General features: G+C 38.7%; 3 protein-coding genes across 3 annotated transcripts; all 3 read left to right on the plus strand.

The window, feature by feature from the left end:
* The first annotated feature begins 2,407 nt into the window (after positions 1-2,407).
* On the plus strand, positions 2,408-3,688 carry LOC139475954 (neuronal acetylcholine receptor subunit alpha-3-like). The gene has a single exon (XM_071259164.1). It carries the CDS (start codon positions 2,450-2,452, stop codon positions 3,686-3,688), a length of 1,239 nt encoding a protein of 412 aa, XP_071115265.1. The 5' UTR covers positions 2,408-2,449.
* A 4,734-nt stretch (positions 3,689-8,422) lies between these two features.
* On the plus strand, positions 8,423-9,703 carry LOC139476062 (neuronal acetylcholine receptor subunit alpha-3-like). The gene has a single exon (XM_071259303.1). The coding sequence runs from the start codon at positions 8,465-8,467 to the stop codon at positions 9,701-9,703; it is 1,239 nt and encodes a 412-aa protein (XP_071115404.1). The 5' UTR covers positions 8,423-8,464.
* A 4,725-nt stretch (positions 9,704-14,428) lies between these two features.
* LOC139473562 (neuronal acetylcholine receptor subunit alpha-3-like) lies at positions 14,429-15,709 on the plus strand. The gene has a single exon (XM_071256212.1). The coding sequence runs from the start codon at positions 14,471-14,473 to the stop codon at positions 15,707-15,709; it is 1,239 nt and encodes a 412-aa protein (XP_071112313.1). The 5' UTR covers positions 14,429-14,470.
* Positions 15,710-16,826: the final 1,117 nt, after the last annotated feature.

A 16,826-nucleotide genomic window follows, 5' to 3' on the forward strand; every position in this document is an offset into this window, starting at 1 on the left:
GTTTTACTTTGTGGCTCAGTGATGGATCGACAAAAGCGGAGACCACCTTTCATGCTGGAATTCCTTCATCAAATACTTAGTTCTGGCATATAATTGGACAGCCTCGCCATGAAATGAATGCAACCGTCTCATCAATATTCTTTAATTGACCCATTAGGGTAGACTATTTGCTGCCCACTGTAACCTTAGTTTTGTCAGTTTTAACGACAAGGAGTAGTATCGAAGTCAATTGTCAGTAAATGACTCCACTGGGCACGCCAAATTGTGATATCATATTTGTGTACATTCCCATTGTATGTATTTGTTATAACGACGACATTTTGGCCTGTCTCAATACGTAGAGCTTAAAAGTGAATTTAAGCAATTGAATTGATTGAAAGCATTGAATCTGTAAACTATAATCACAACGCTCGTGTTGACGCTCACTGTATTAGGAAGTCTCAAGGGCTTTCAAGTATTTTATCTGTCCAGGTTTTATGTTGCTGTGGTTGTATGTTCACAGCGCGACTCTAACTGTCCTTCATCTGGAGTCCTGTTCGTCATAATCTCACATTTAATGTGAAACACTGAAAATATTTATTTGGTACTTTATTGATCAGCATGTACATCTCAGATACATGACTGTTGTTCCTTTTTATTCAACGCAACATCGAATGCTGATCCTAATATATCAACAAAAGTTCAAATAAAAGATACCGAGAAACTGCGAATGTGGCGTGTTAATTCATCATCTACCGTTTCCGGGTCATGGGAGCAAACAAAGTCAAACGAATTAAATAGACGCCAATCATATCGTCAAAGATACATTGTTATTTCCTATAAGTGGTGATTACTGATACTATGAAGTGATGTGTGTTTATTCCGGAGGTGATAAATTTACTGTTATTGTTTTGTAACGATAGATTATCAGCAGACTACCCCTGTCTGTGACATCACATCCGATGACCTTAGCACTTACTGAAATATTGCTGTCAGATTTCACGATCCTTTATTTCTTTTTTCTCTTGTCACATTGAAGGCAAAATTACAAATGAAACAACCCTCGACAAGGAAGATCGTCAACTTTCGCCAATGCATGTATATGAAGGCAATGTATTCTTGATGTTAAAATAGCAATAAGTTATGCTGAGATCGGGCGAAACGCGCCATGTTTGATTTTCGTACGTCTTCATCACGACACGGGAATTGTACTTTCGTATATCGTAAATATTCAATCAAAAGACTTGAAATTAGGATTGGTGAATATTTATGAGTCATCTATGTTTTCCTGAACATTTATAACATGACAAGTTGCACTAATGTCCTTATTTCTGCAACTACCATGATGACCTCGAAAATTAGGTTTTTATTCTGTTTTAATTTTGGATAATTTTATTTACTGAAATGGTTTATAATTTACCATCTCGCTGTTATTTACCAATAAAGAAAATCGAATTTATACTCGGTTACAATTACGATATCGCAGATATGATAATTGAAATCAATTTGCACAAACTTAACGATTTAAAACGGTTATTAACATGAAACGCATACCACCTTGAATAACGTAATTCAGGTAAGTTCAAGAAAATGTACAATTGTTATGTTCGTTTTGGCCTTAACCTTGGTATGAATGAAAACATCAGAATATATTTATATAGCAATATATAGTTTTCTATCAGGCATAAATGTGCAAAATATTACTTTAATTGTCCCTTGTTTAAAGAAGCACCGACTGTTTGAAACCGTTAACTAACTTTACAGCTAAAACACAGTTGTTAACATTGTATATCGTAGCCTAACATTGTAATATACCAGGATCGAAGTCCGTTATCTGTACGCTGCTGTGATTCACCTGCAACAACATTTGCATAAAACAACAACACTCACTTTATAATGGACCGATCACATAGCTTCCAATAAGTACAATATATGGCCGAAATTAGATTTCTTGTACAGTATACCCACTGTTAACGACCAGAATGTGTGATTGATACCCAAAATACAGAAACAATCTGTAATCATTTAGAGCTGACAGCCTGCTTTGTCCAAGATATGCAAAAACAATACCGCTGGAAGAACAATGTTGTCCCATACAACATGAAGGTTACCTCATGTAAATGGACGTATGATATATCAATAATCAATTCGGGCAGGCATGCCTCTACTCGACATTACAATTAATATCGGTGTGTACACATTGCCTTTAATTCAATTTCGTGGGTAAATGCATTGTGTGTGGATAATGAAGTTCCATTAGCGCCGGAATATGTCAACATGGCTGGCTGTGTGACAAATAAAAGCCAATGCTCAATACCCCTTTGAATCGATGACTGTCCTTGTTATCTGTGGAAATAATCACCAAGACTACACATAAACAACTAGTCAATTGGTCTGTCTGCAGACACCCATTAAACTATCAATTATGATATGTGGACCTTATTTTGTACAAAGCTGGTGACCGAGGAAGATGCAGCTCCCGTCTGTGCTGGTGTTGGTGTTGGTGGTATGTAGATCTGCTGCAGAAAATATTGAAGACATGAAAAGGCTGTACAGCGACCTGTTTCGGAACTACAGCACTAAACACAGACCCGTGAACAACCAGAGTCACCATGTTGACGTTCACAATACATTCAACCTGGTTGCCATAACTGAAGTTGATCAGGTCCGACAGACCCTCCACAGCAACGTCTGGATGAATCTGACATGGATGGACGAGTTCCTTATCTGGACACCTGAGAATTACAACGGCATTAAGTCTATTCATCCTCCCTTGACTGACATTTGGAGACCCAAACTCATGGTTCCAGTGTCTCTGGAGGATCGGGACGTCTTTAAAGACGACACATCCGGTATCACAGTTTACAGCGATGGCACAGTCACTTGGACACCTGGAGCAAACTTTCTTACTGACTGTAAGTTAGACTTGACGTTATTCCCATTTGATGTTCAGACATGCGAGTTCCGATTTATCCCCATCAGCTATTATTCAAGTGAGGTAAAGATGGTCTCAGCTTTGAAGAGTGCAAACAGCCAATCCTTCACAACTAACGGAGAATGGATTCTTCCAAGTACCAGAGCTTTCACACGCGAAAGGCACATCGGAGAAGATTTAAGCTCATCTTTCCTTTACATTCAGATTGATCTGGAGAGGCGTCCGGCGTTCTTCGTCCTCAATGTCATCCTACCTGTAGTGGTGCTTTCCTTTCTCAACATATTCGTGTTCGCACTGCCGTGTGACTGTGGCGAGAAGGTTTCGTATGGCATCACATGCCTTCTCTCTCTAACTGTATTCATGAGCATCGTGAGTGGACTACTTCCAAACTCGTCCGACAATATCCCGCTGGTCACCCTGTATCTTACATGTCTGTTCGGCATCAGCGTTCTGTCGGTTGTCACCACCATTTTCATCGTCATGATATCTACCAGGAAGATCAACAACAAGAATACACACTCACCTCTGTTTGTGATACCACGTTGTTGGTCGTTATCACTTCATGGACGTAAACGCAAGGTTATCGACGAGACTCAGCAGGAATCTAAAAACCATGGTTTGGCAGGCGATGGGAACCTCAGGGGTCGAGTGAAGGAAGGCTGGGGAAGTTCTGACTCTGGTGGATATTTGATATCAGCTGACTGTCTGTGTATGATTATATTCATGGCTGTTTGGCTGTGTGCGACTGGGGGATTCCTCATCAAACTAACATGATAAATGAAAGGTCCTTGTGCTATTCTGCCAGTGTGAATCTTCAACGATCTATACCTCTTATGCTAAATGATTGTCCCTGTGCTCTAGGGTCCTTTGGAAATTCAGAAATAAAACAATTGAGAACATTCACCACAGTATGTATGTACATTGGACGTTGAACTCACACAACAACATGTCCTCACAATTGGCACCTTCCTGGGTTGTTATTAGGATAATGAAATATGTATTGTTCACTGGAGGAGGATATGCTCACTGTCAGCATCAAAGCGGTAAATTGTTATTCGAACCAATTCGAGCCGATTCGGGTGACTCAGTTGCTATGAAAACCAGATCTTTTCGGAATATTGAAAGAAGAACTGTCTCCTTCAACCATCTGCACTAACCGTAGTGAATTATCATTGAAGTGTATTCTGGTGGATCATCGCACTGTTTCTGGATCATAATGCAACAGAGTCATGACGTGATTTGGTTCTGCAATGCATCTTCATACCTTATGTGTAATAACAACTAACATGTTCGTGACATTGCACATTGGTCATGTTATTAGGATAGCGAACTACATATTGTGTAATGGAAAAAAGAGTATAAAATCACTGTCGGTACTATTTGAAATGTTGTTCTTACTGAAAGTGAAAATGGATTTTATCATCTCTTATCAAGAGCATGACACTTTACAGTGATTGCCATTTGATTTTTTTTTAAATGGTGGTAACCATTAGTATTAAATAGGACACTTTACCTATTCATGTTTGTCATTTGTTTCTATGTTGTACACTCACAGGTGAGTTTTTTTTAAACAAAAACAAGATGTATGGTTCATTGATAGCCAATGCATAATAACCAAGCATTTCAACTTTCAGTTTCAGGCTACCATGAGGGTTAGGAGTAGGGTTAGGGTTAGGGACATTAGACATGGCTTTCATTCAGATGACACTCTGTCCAACAGCATATCTCCGAAAACTGGATGTTATTTTGATACTGCTGTGAAAAAAAATCTAATATAAAAGGCTTGGGACCAGGAAATAGATATACTTTCTTTTGTCACCAGGTGGTAATTATGTTAATTAATTACGAAACAAATTTAAGATTAACTCTTAGGGGAATTATTCCATTATCTTATTCTCATTACAGAAGGATGTGTCACTCTCTCATATGTCGCTTTATGTAGATTTCCGTCTTCTCCCGAACTCAATAAACACATTGACACATAAGCGCAGAGAGATACGATGTATTGTGTATTGGTATCTGAAACTAAATACATGTCATGACCCTGCTCACAGAAAAAAACTATCTTTCAAGGCTTGGGACACTGGACAGAAAAGTAATATCTACTAATTTATCATCTGGTGTTGTTTGTGTTTATACATCATGGAACAGTGTGGAAATTCAATATTTGCTCGTAAGTGGATCAGTTCATTATCATATTGTCATGAGAGAAGAAGTATGATAGTTCGATATCTGGAGATAGACCGTTTGTCTTCTCTCAAATTCAATAAATACATTGACACCAAAATAGAGTAAGGTATAGTGCATCGTGTATTGGTAATCATTTGAGACCATAAGATCCTTCCTTGGTGTAAACTCCAATGCATTTGTGTATACCGGGTTGTATTTAATCTTATTGTGGTTACTGATATGGATTATTGAGTTCATTAGGCCAGTTACACAAGATAAGATAACCCTTGGAGCCCATGTCTGACTACATGTATGTACCAACACCTCAATGCCTACTATTAGAGGATACACAGTACAAATTGATGACAGGTTATATGCGTTTCACCTTCTATCGACAAAGTCCGTGTGTGATTGTCAAATACGGGAATTTAGATAAGTTGAATATGATCCAAATTCTTTGAATTTATCAAACGTTGTCAGAAAAGGCTGAAAACCAGACATAACACAACAGTACTAAATATGTAATTATACAACATGGAATTACAGTTATCGTGGCTATGGTACCACACACATCAAGGTGTCAGACTTAGAAAGCAATCACTTGTGAGTGCATGTATGCCACATGACTATAGACTCATTTAACTAACTAAAGAGTCACAGCAGATGTAGAGTCACAAGCAATAAAGAAGGATTCTTTCCGTATATCAAACATGAGGCTGGAGCAAGCTTTGCAACCTTGCGTGAAGGAGACATATGATGTCCATCCCAAATTGAGGAATATACAACCGCACACTTGAAAAGCTGTGGTTACTGGCACAAAACGTTGCCATATGGGAATTGTGATGAAGCATTTCTGTTGTCCCTGTGGTTTCCGCTACATCACTGATTGAAATGGCACCTATTTTCAGTTCCAGATTGTGGGAGGGAACAATGTTTTACTTTGTGGCTCAGTGATGGATCGACAAAAGCGGAGACCACCTTTCATGCTGGAATTCCTTCATCAAATACTTAGTTCTGGCATATAACGGGACAGCCTCTACATGAACGGAATGCAACCGTCTCATCAATATTCTTTAATTGACCCATTAGGGTAGACTATTTGATGCCTGCTGTAACCTTAGTTTTGTCAGTTTTAACGCTAGGGAGTAGTGTCGAAGTCAATTGTCAGTAAACGACTCCACTGGGCACGCCAAATTGGGATATCATATTTGTGTACATCCCCTTGTATGTATCTGTTATCACGACGACATTTTGGCCTGTCTCAATACGTAGAGCTTTAAAGTGAATTAAAGCAATTGAATTGATTGAAAGCATTGAATCTGTAAACTATAATCACAACGCTCGTGTTGACGCTCACTGTATTAGGAAGTCTCAAGGGCTTTCAAGTATTTCATCTGTCCAGGTTTTATGTTGCTGTGGTTGTATGTTCACAGCGCGACTCTAACTGTCCTTCATCTGGAGTCCTGTTCGTCATAATCTCACATTTGATGTGAAACACTGAAAATATTTATTTGGTACTTTATTGATCAGCATGTACATCTGAGATACATGAATGTTATTCCTTTTTATTCAACGTAACATCGAATGGTGATCCTAATATATCAACAAAAGTTCAAATAAAAGATACCGAGAAACTGCGAATGTGGCGTGTTAATTCATCATCTAACCTTTCCAGGTCATGGGAGCACACAAAGTCAAACGAATTAGGTAAGACGCCAATTGTATCGTCAAAGTCACATTGTTATTTCATATAAGTGGTGATTACTGATACTATGAAGTGATGTGTGTTTATTCCGGAGGTGACAAATTTACTGTTATTGTTTTGTAACGATAGATTATCAGCAGACTACCCCTGTCTGTGACATCACATCCGATGACCTTAGCACTTACTGAAATATTGCTGTCAGATTTCACGATCCTTTATTTCTTTTTTCTCTTGTCACATTGAACGCAAAATCACAAATGAAACAACCTTCGACAAAGAAGATCGTCAACTTTCGCCAATGCATGTATATGAAGGCAATGTATTCTTGATGTTAAAATAGCAATAAGTTATGCTGAGATCGGGCGAAACGCGCCATGTTTGATTTTCGTACGTCTTCATCACGACACGGGAATTGTTCTTTCGTGTATCGTAAATATTCAATCAAAAGACTTGAAATTAGGATTGGTGAATATTTATGAGTCATTATTTTTTTCCTGAACATTTATAACATGACAAGTTGCACTAATGTCCTTATTTCTGCAACTACCATGATGACCTCGAAAATTAGGCTTTTATTCTGTTTTACTTTTGGATAATTTTATTTACTGAAATGGTTTATAATTTACCATCTCGCTGTTATTTACCAATACAGAAAATCGAAATTATACTCGGTTACAATTACGATATCGCAGATATGATAATTGAAATCAATTTGCACAAACTTAACGATTTAAAACGGTTATTAACATGAAACGCATACCACCTTGAAGAACGTAATTCAGGTAAGTTCAAGAAAATGTACAATTGTTATGTTCGTTTTGGCCTTAACCTTGGTATGAATGAAAACATCAGAATATATTTATATAGCAATATATAGTTTTCTATCAGGCATAAATTTGCAAAATATTACTTTAATTGTCCCTTGTTTAAAGAAGCACCGACTGTTTGAAACCGTTAACAAACTTTACAGCTAAAACACAGTTGTCAACATTGTATATCGTAGCCAAACATTGTAATATACCAGGATCGAAGTCCGTTATCTGTACGCTGCCGTGATTCACCTGCAACATTATTTGCATAAAACAACAACACTCACTTTATAACGGACCGATCACATAGCCTCCAATAAGTACAATATATGGCCGAAATTAGATTTCTTGTACAGTACACCCACTGTTAACGACCAGAATGTGTGATTGATACCCACAATACAGAAACAATCTGTAATCATTTAGAGCTGACAGCCTGCTTTGTCCAAGATATGCAAAAACAATACCGCTGGAAGAACAATGTTGTCCCGTACAACATGAAGGTTACCTCATGTAAATGGACGTATGATATATCAATAATCAATTCGGGCAGGTATGCCTCTACTCGACATTACAATTAATATCGGTGTGTACACGTTGCCTTTAATTCAATTTCGTGGGTAAATGCATTGTGTGTGGATAATGAAGTTCCATTAGCGCTGGAATATGTCAACATGGCTGGCTGTGTGACAAATAAAAGCCAATGCTCAATACCCCTTTGAATCGATGACTGTCCTTGTTATCTGTGGAAATAATCACCAAGACTACACATAAACAACTAGTCAATTGGTCTGTCTGCAGACACCCATTAAACTATCAATTATGATATGTGGACCTTATTTTGTACAAAGCTGGTGACCGAGGAAGATGCAGCTCCCGTCTGTGCTGGTGTTGGTGTTGGTGGTATGTAGATCTGCTGCAGAAAATATTGAAGACATGAAAAGGCTGTACAGCGACCTGTTTCGGAACTACAGCACTAAACACAGACCCGTGAACAACCAGAGTCACCATGTTGACGTTCACAATACATTCAACCTGGTTGCCATAACTGAAGTTGATCAGGTCCGACAGACCCTCCACAGCAACGTCTGGATGAATCTGACATGGATGGACGAGTTCCTTATCTGGACACCTGAGAATTACAACGGCATTAAGTCTATTCATCCTCCCTTGACTGACATTTGGAGACCCAAACTCATGGTTCCAGTGTCTCTGGAGGATCGGGACGTCTTTAAAGACGACACATCCGGTATCACAGTTTACAGCGATGGCACAGTCACTTGGACACCTGGGGCAAACTTTCTTACTGACTGTAAGTTAGACCTGACGTTATTCCCATTTGATGTTCAGACATGCGAGTTCCGATTTATCCCCATCAGCTATGATTCAAGTGAGGTAAAGATGGTCTCAGCTTTGAAGAGTGCAAATAGCCAATCCTTCACAACTAACGGAGAATGGATTCTTCCAAGTTCCAGAGCTTTCACTCGCGAAAGGCGCATCGGAGAAGATTTAAGCTTATCTTTCCTTTACATTCAGATTGATCTGGAGAGGCGTCCGGCGTTCTTCGTCCTCAATGTCATTCTACCTGTAGTGGTGCTTTCCTTTCTCAACATATTCGTGTTCGCACTGCCGTGTGACTGTGGCGAGAAGGTTTCGTATGGCATCACATGCCTTCTCTCTCTATCTGTATTCATGAGCATCGTGAGTGGACTACTTCCAAACTCGTCCGACAATATCCCGCTGGTCACCCTGTATCTTACATGTCTCTTCGGCATCAGCGTTCTGTCAGTTGTCACCACCATCTTCATCGTCATGATAGATACAAGGAAGATCAACAACAAGAATACACACTCACCACTGTTTGTGATACCACGTTGTTGGTCGTTATCACTTCATGGACGTAAAAGCAAGGTTATGGACGAGACTCAGCAGGAATCTAAACACCATGGTTTGGCAGGCGATGGGAACCCCAGGGGTCGAGTGAAGGAAGGCTGGGGAAGTTCTGACTCTGGTGGATATTTGATATCAGCTGACTGTCTGTGTATGGTTATATTCATGGCTGTTTGGCTGTGTGCGACTGGGGGATTCCTCATCAAACTAACATGATAAATGAAAGGTCCTTGTGCTATTCTACCAGTGTGAATCTTCAACGATCTATACCTCTTATGTTAAATGATTGTCCCTGTGCTCTAGGGTCCGTTGGAAATACAGAAATAAAACAATTGAGAACATTCACCACAGTATGTATGTACATTGGACGTTGAACTCACAAAACAACATGTCCTCACAATTGGCACCTTCCTGGGTTGTTATTCGGATAATGAAATATGTATTGTTCACTGGAGGAGGACATGCTCACTGTCAGCATCAAAGCGGTAAATTGTTATTCGAACCAATTCGAGCCGATTCGGGTGACTCAGTTGCTATGAAAACCAGATCTTTTCGGAATATTGAAAGAAGAACTGTCTCCTTCAACCATCTGCACTAACCGTAGTGAATTATCATTGAAGTGTATTCTGGTGGATCATCGCACTGTTTCTGGATCATAATGCAACAGAGTCATGACGTGATTTGGTTCTGCAATGCATCTTCATACCTTATGTGTAATAACAACTAACATGTCCGTGACATTGCACATTGGTCATGTTATTAGGATAGCGAACTACATATTGTGTAATGGAAAAAAGAGTATAAAATCACTGTCGGTACTATTTGAAATGTTGTTCTTACTGAAAGTGAAAATGGATTTTATCATCTCTTATCAAGAGCATGACACTTTACAGTGATTGCCATTTGAATTTTTTTTAAATGGTGGTAACCATTAGTATTAAATAGGACACTTTACCTATTCATGTTTGTCATTTGTTTCTATGTTGTACACTCACAGGTGAGTTTTTCTTAAACAAAAACAAGATGTATGGTTCATTGATAGCCAATGCATAATAACCAAGCATTTCAACTTTCAGTTTCAGGCTACCATGAGGGTTAGGAGTAGGGTTAGGGTTAGGGACATTAGACATGGCTTTCATTCAGATGACACTCTGTCCAACAGCATATCTCCGAAAACTGGATGTTATTTTGATACTGCTGTGAAAAAAAATCTAATATAAAAGGCTTGGGACCAGGAAATAGATATACTTTCTTTTGTCACCAGGTGGTAATTATGTTAATTAATTACGAAACAAATTTAAGATTAACTCTTAGGGGAATTATTCCATTATCTTATTCTCATTACAGAAGGATGTGTCACTCTCTCATATGTCGCTTTATGTAGATTTCCGTCTTCTCCCGAACTCAATAAACACATTGACACATAAGCGCAGAGAGATACGATGTATTGTGTATTGGTATCTGAAACTAAATACATGTCATGACCCTGCTCACAGAAAAAAACTATCTTTCAAGGCTTGGGACACTGGACAGAAAAGTAATATCTACTAATTTATCATCTGGTGTTGTTTGTGTTTATACATCATGGAACAGTGTGGAAATTCAATATTTGCTCGTAAGTGGATCAGTTCATTATCATATTGTCATGAGAGAAGAAGTATGATAGTTCGATATCTGGAGATAGACCGTTTGTCTTCTCTCAAATTCAATAAATACATTGACACCAAAATAGAGTAAGGTATAGTGCATCGTGTATTGGTAATCATTTGAGACCATAAGATCCTTCCTTGGTGTAAACTCCAATGCATTTGTGTATACCGGGTTGTATTCAATCTTATTGTGGTTACTGATATGGATTATTGAGTTCATTAGGCCAGTTACACAAGATAAGATAACCCTTGGAGCCCATGTCTGACTACATGTATGTACCAACACCTCAATGCCTACTATTAGAGGATACACAGTACAAATTGATGACAGGTTATATGCGTTTCACCTTCTATCGACAAAGTCCGTGTGTGATTGTCAAATACGGGAATTTAGATAAGTTGAATATGATCCAAATTCTTTGAATTTATCAAACGTTGTCAGAAAAGGCTGAAAACCAGACATTACACAACAGTACTAAATATGTAATTATACAACATGGAATTACAGTTATCGTGGCTATGGTACCACACACATCAAGGTGTCAGACTTAGAAAGCAATGACTTGTGAGTGCATGTATGCCACATGGCTATAGACTCATTTAACTAACTAAAGAGTCACTGCAGATGTAGAGTCACAAACAACAAAGAAGGATTCTTTCCGTATATCAAACATGAGGCTGGAGCAAGCTTTGCAACCTTGCGTGAAGGAGACATATGATGTCCATCCCAAATTGAGGAATATACAACCGCACAGTTGAAAAGCTGTGGTTACTGGCACAAAACGTTGCCATATGGGAATTGTGATGAAGCATTTCTATTGTCCCTGTGTACATCATTGATTGAAATGGACCTATTTTCAGTTCCAGATTGTGGGAGGGAACAATGTTTTACTTTGTGGCTCAGTGATGGATCGACAAAAGCGGAGACCACCTTTCATGCTGGAATTCCTTCATCAAATACTTAGTTCTGGCATATAATTGGACAGCCTCGCCATGAAATGAATGCAACCGTCTCATCAATATTCTTTAATTGACCCATTAGGGTAGACTATTTGCTGCCCACTGTAACCTTAGTTTTGTCAGTTTTAACGACAAGGAGTAGTATCGAAGTCAATTGTCAGTAAATGACTCCACTGGGCACGCCAAATTGTGATATCATATTTGTGTACATTCCCATTGTATGTATTTGTTATAACGACGACATTTTGGCCTGTCTCAATACGTAGAGCTTAAAAGTGAATTTAAGCAATTGAATTGATTGAAAGCATTGAATCTGTAAACTATAATCACAACGCTCGTGTTGACGCTCACTGTATTAGGAAGTCTCAAGGGCTTTCAAGTATTTTATCTGTCCAGGTTTTATGTTGCTGTGGTTGTATGTTCACAGCGCGACTCTAACTGTCCTTCATCTGGAGTCCTGTTCGTCATAATCTCACATTTAATGTGAAACACTGAAAATATTTATTTGGTACTTTATTGATCAGCATGTACATCTCAGATACATGACTGTTGTTCCTTTTTATTCAACGCAACATCGAATGCTGATCCTAATATATCAACAAAAGTTCAAATAAAAGATACCGAGAAACTGCGAATGTGGCGTGTTAATTCATCATCTACCGTTTCCGGGTCATGGGAGCAAACAAAGTCAAACGAATTAAATAGACGCCAATCATATCGTCAAAGATACATTGTTATTTCCTATTAGTGGTGATTACTGATACTATGAAGTGATGTGTGTTTATTCCGGAGGTGATAAATTTACTGTTATTGTTTTGTAACGATAGATTATCAGCAGACTACCCCTGTCTGTGACATCACATCCGATGACCTTAGCACTTACTGAAATATTGCTGTCAGATTTCACGATCCTTTATTTCTTTTTTCTCTTGTCACATTGAAGGCAAAATTACAAATGAAACAACCCTCGACAAGGAAGATCGTCAACTTTCGCCAATGCATGTATATGAAGGCAATGTATTCTTGATGTTAAAATAGCAATAAGTTATGCTGAGATCGGGCGAAACGCGCCATGTTTGATTTTCGTACGTCTTCATCACGACACGGGAATTGTACTTTCGTATATCGTAAATATTCAATCAAAAGACTTGAAATTAGGATTGGTGAATATTTATGAGTCATCTATGTTTTCCTGAACATTTATAACATGACAAGTTGCACTAATGTCCTTATTTCTGCAACTACCATGATGACCTCGAAAATTAGGTTTTTATTCTGTTTTACTTTTGGATAATTTTATTTACTGAAATGGTTTATAATTTACCATCTCGCTGTTATTTACCAATACAGAAAATCGAATTTATACTCGGTTACAATTACGATATCGCAGATATGATAATTGAAATCAATTTGCACAAACTTAACGATTTAAAACGGTTATTAACATGAAACGCATACCACCTTGAATAACGTAATTCAGGTAAGTTCAAGAAAATGTACAATTGTTATGTTCGTTTTGGCCTTAACCTTGGTATGAATGAAAACATCAGAATATATTTATATAGCAATATATAGTTTTCTATCAGGCATAAATGTGCAAAATATTACTTTAATTGTCCCTTGTTTAAAGAAGCACCGACTGTTTGAAACCGTTAACTAACTTTACAGCTAAAACACAGTTGTTAACATTGTATATCGTAGCCTAACATTGTAATATACCAGGATCGAAGTCCGTTATCTGTACGCTGCTGTGATTCACCTGCAACAACATTTGCATAAAACAACAACACTCACTTTATAATGGACCGATCACATAGCTTCCAATAAGTACAATATATGGCCGAAATTAGATTTCTTGTACAGTATACCCACTGTTAACGACCAGAATGTGTGATTGATACCCAAAATACAGAAACAATCTGTAATCATTTAGAGCTGACAGCCTGCTTTGTCCAAGATATGCAAAAACAATACCGCTGGAAGAACAATGTTGTCCCATACAACATGAAGGTTACCTCATGTAAATGGACGTATGATATATCAATAATCAATTCGGGCAGGCATGCCTCTACTCGACATTACAATTAATATCGGTGTGTACACATTGCCTTTAATTCAATTTCGTGGGTAAATGCATTGTGTGTGGATAATGAAGTTCCATTAGCGCCGGAATATGTCAACATGGCTGGCTGTGTGACAAATAAAAGCCAATGCTCAATACCCCTTTGAATCGATGACTGTCCTTGTTATCTGTGGAAATAATCACCAAGACTACACATAAACAACTAGTCAATTGGTCTGTCTGCAGACACCCATTAAACTATCAATTATGATATGTGGACCTTATTTTGTACAAAGCTGGTGACCGAGGAAGATGCAGCTCCCGTCTGTGCTGGTGTTGGTGTTGGTGGTATGTAGATCTGCTGCAGAAAATATTGAAGACATGAAAAGGCTGTACAGCGACCTGTTTCGGAACTACAGCACTAAACACAGACCCGTGAACAACCAGAGTCACCATGTTGACGTTCACAATACATTCAACCTGGTTGCCATAACTGAAGTTGATCAGGTCCGACAGACCCTCCACAGCAACGTCTGGATGAATCTGACATGGATGGACGAGTTCCTTATCTGGACACCTGAGAATTACAACGGCATTAAGTCTATTCATCCTCCCTTGACTGACATTTGGAGACCCAAACTCATGGTTCCAGTGTCTCTGGAGGATCGGGACGTCTTTAAAGACGACACATCCGGTATCACAGTTTACAGCGATGGCACAGTCACTTGGACACCTGGGGCAAACTTTCTTACTGACTGTAAGTTAGACTTGACGTTATTCCCATTTGATGTTCAGACATGCGAGTTCCGATTTATCCCCATCAGCTATTATTCAAGTGAGGTAAAGATGGTCTCAGCTTTGAAGAGTGCAAACAGCCAATCCTTCACAACTAACGGAGAATGGATTCTTCCAAGTTCCAGAGCTTTCACACGCGAAAGGCACATCGGAGAAGATTTAAGCTCATCTTTCCTTTACATTCAGATTGATCTGGAGAGGCGTCCGGCGTTCTTCGTCCTCAATGTCATCCTACCTGTAGTGGTGCTTTCCTTTCTCAACATATTCGTGTTCGCACTGCCGTGTGACTGTGGCGAGAAGGTTTCGTATGGCATCACATGCCTTCTCTCTCTAACTGTATTCATGAGCATCGTGAGTGGACTACTTCCAAACTCGTCCGACAATATCCCGCTGGTCACCCTGTATCTTACATGTCTGTTCGGCATCAGCGTTCTGTCAGTTGTCACCACCATTTTCATCGTCATGATATCTACCAGGAAGATCAACAACAAGAATACACACTCACCACTGTTTGTGATACCACGTTGTTGGTCGTTATCACTTCATGGACGTAAACGCAAGGTTATGGACGAGATTCAGCAGGAATCTAAAAACCATGGTTTGGCAGGCGATGGGATCCCCGGGGGTCGAGTGAAGGAAGGCTGGGGAAGTTCTGACTCTGGTGGATATTTGATATCAGCTGACTGTCTGTGTATGGTTATATTCATGGCTGTTTGGCTGTGTGCGACTGGGGGATTCCTCATCAAACTAACATGATAAATGAAAGGTCCTTGTGCTATTCTACCAGTGTGAATCTTCAACGATCTATACCTCTTATGTTAAATTATTGTCCCTGTGCTCTAGGGTCCGTTGGAAATACAGAAATATAACAACTGAGAACATTAACCACAGTATGTATGTACATTGGACGTTGAACTCACACAACAACATGTCCTCACAATTGGCACCTTCCTGGGTTGTTATTCGGATAATAAAATATGTATTGTTCACTGGAGGATGACATGCTCACTGTCAGCATCAAAGCGGTAAATTGTTTTCGAACCAATTCGAACCGATTCGTGTGTCTCATTTGCTATGAAAACCAGATTATTCCGGAATATTAAAAGAAGAACTGTCTCCGTCAACCATCTGCACTAACCATACTGAATTATCATTGAAGTGTATTCTGGTGGATCATCGCACTGTTTCTGGATCATAATGCAACAGAGTCATGACGTAATTTGGTTCTGCAATGCATCTTCATACCTTATGTGTAGTAACCGCTTACATGTCCGTGACATTGCACATTGATTATGTTATTAGGATAGCAAACTACATATTGTGTAATGGAAAAAAGAGTATAAAATCACTGTCAGAACTATTTGAAATGTTTTTCTTACTGAAAGAGAAAATGGATTGTATCATCTCTTATCAAGAGTATGACACTGTACAGAGATTGCCATTGAAATTTCAAAAAAATGTTGTTCGCCATTAGTAGTAAATTGGACACATGTATTCTAGTTTGTCATTTGTTTCTATGCTGTACACTCACAGGTGAGGTTTTCTTGAACAAAAACAAGATGTATGGTTCATTGATAGCCGATGCATAATAACGAAGCATTTCAACTTTCAGTTTCAGGCTACCATTGGGGTTAGGGTTAAGGACCTTAGACATGGCTTTCATTCAGATGACACTCTGTCCAACAGCATATCTCCGAAAACTGGATGTTCTTTTGATACTGCTTTGAGATAAAATCTAAAATTAAAGGCTTGAGACCAGGAAATAGATATACTTTCTTTTGTCACCAGGTAGTGATTATGTTATTTAATTACGAAACAAACAAATTCAAAATTAACTCGTAGGTGAATTATTCCATTATCTTAATTTCATTAG

Source organism: Haliotis cracherodii, unplaced genomic scaffold (genome assembly GCF_022045235.1).
Source record: "Haliotis cracherodii isolate W230 unplaced genomic scaffold, xgHalCrac1.p SCAF_3, whole genome shotgun sequence".
Lineage (NCBI taxonomy): Eukaryota > Metazoa > Mollusca > Gastropoda > Lepetellida > Haliotidae > Haliotis > Haliotis cracherodii.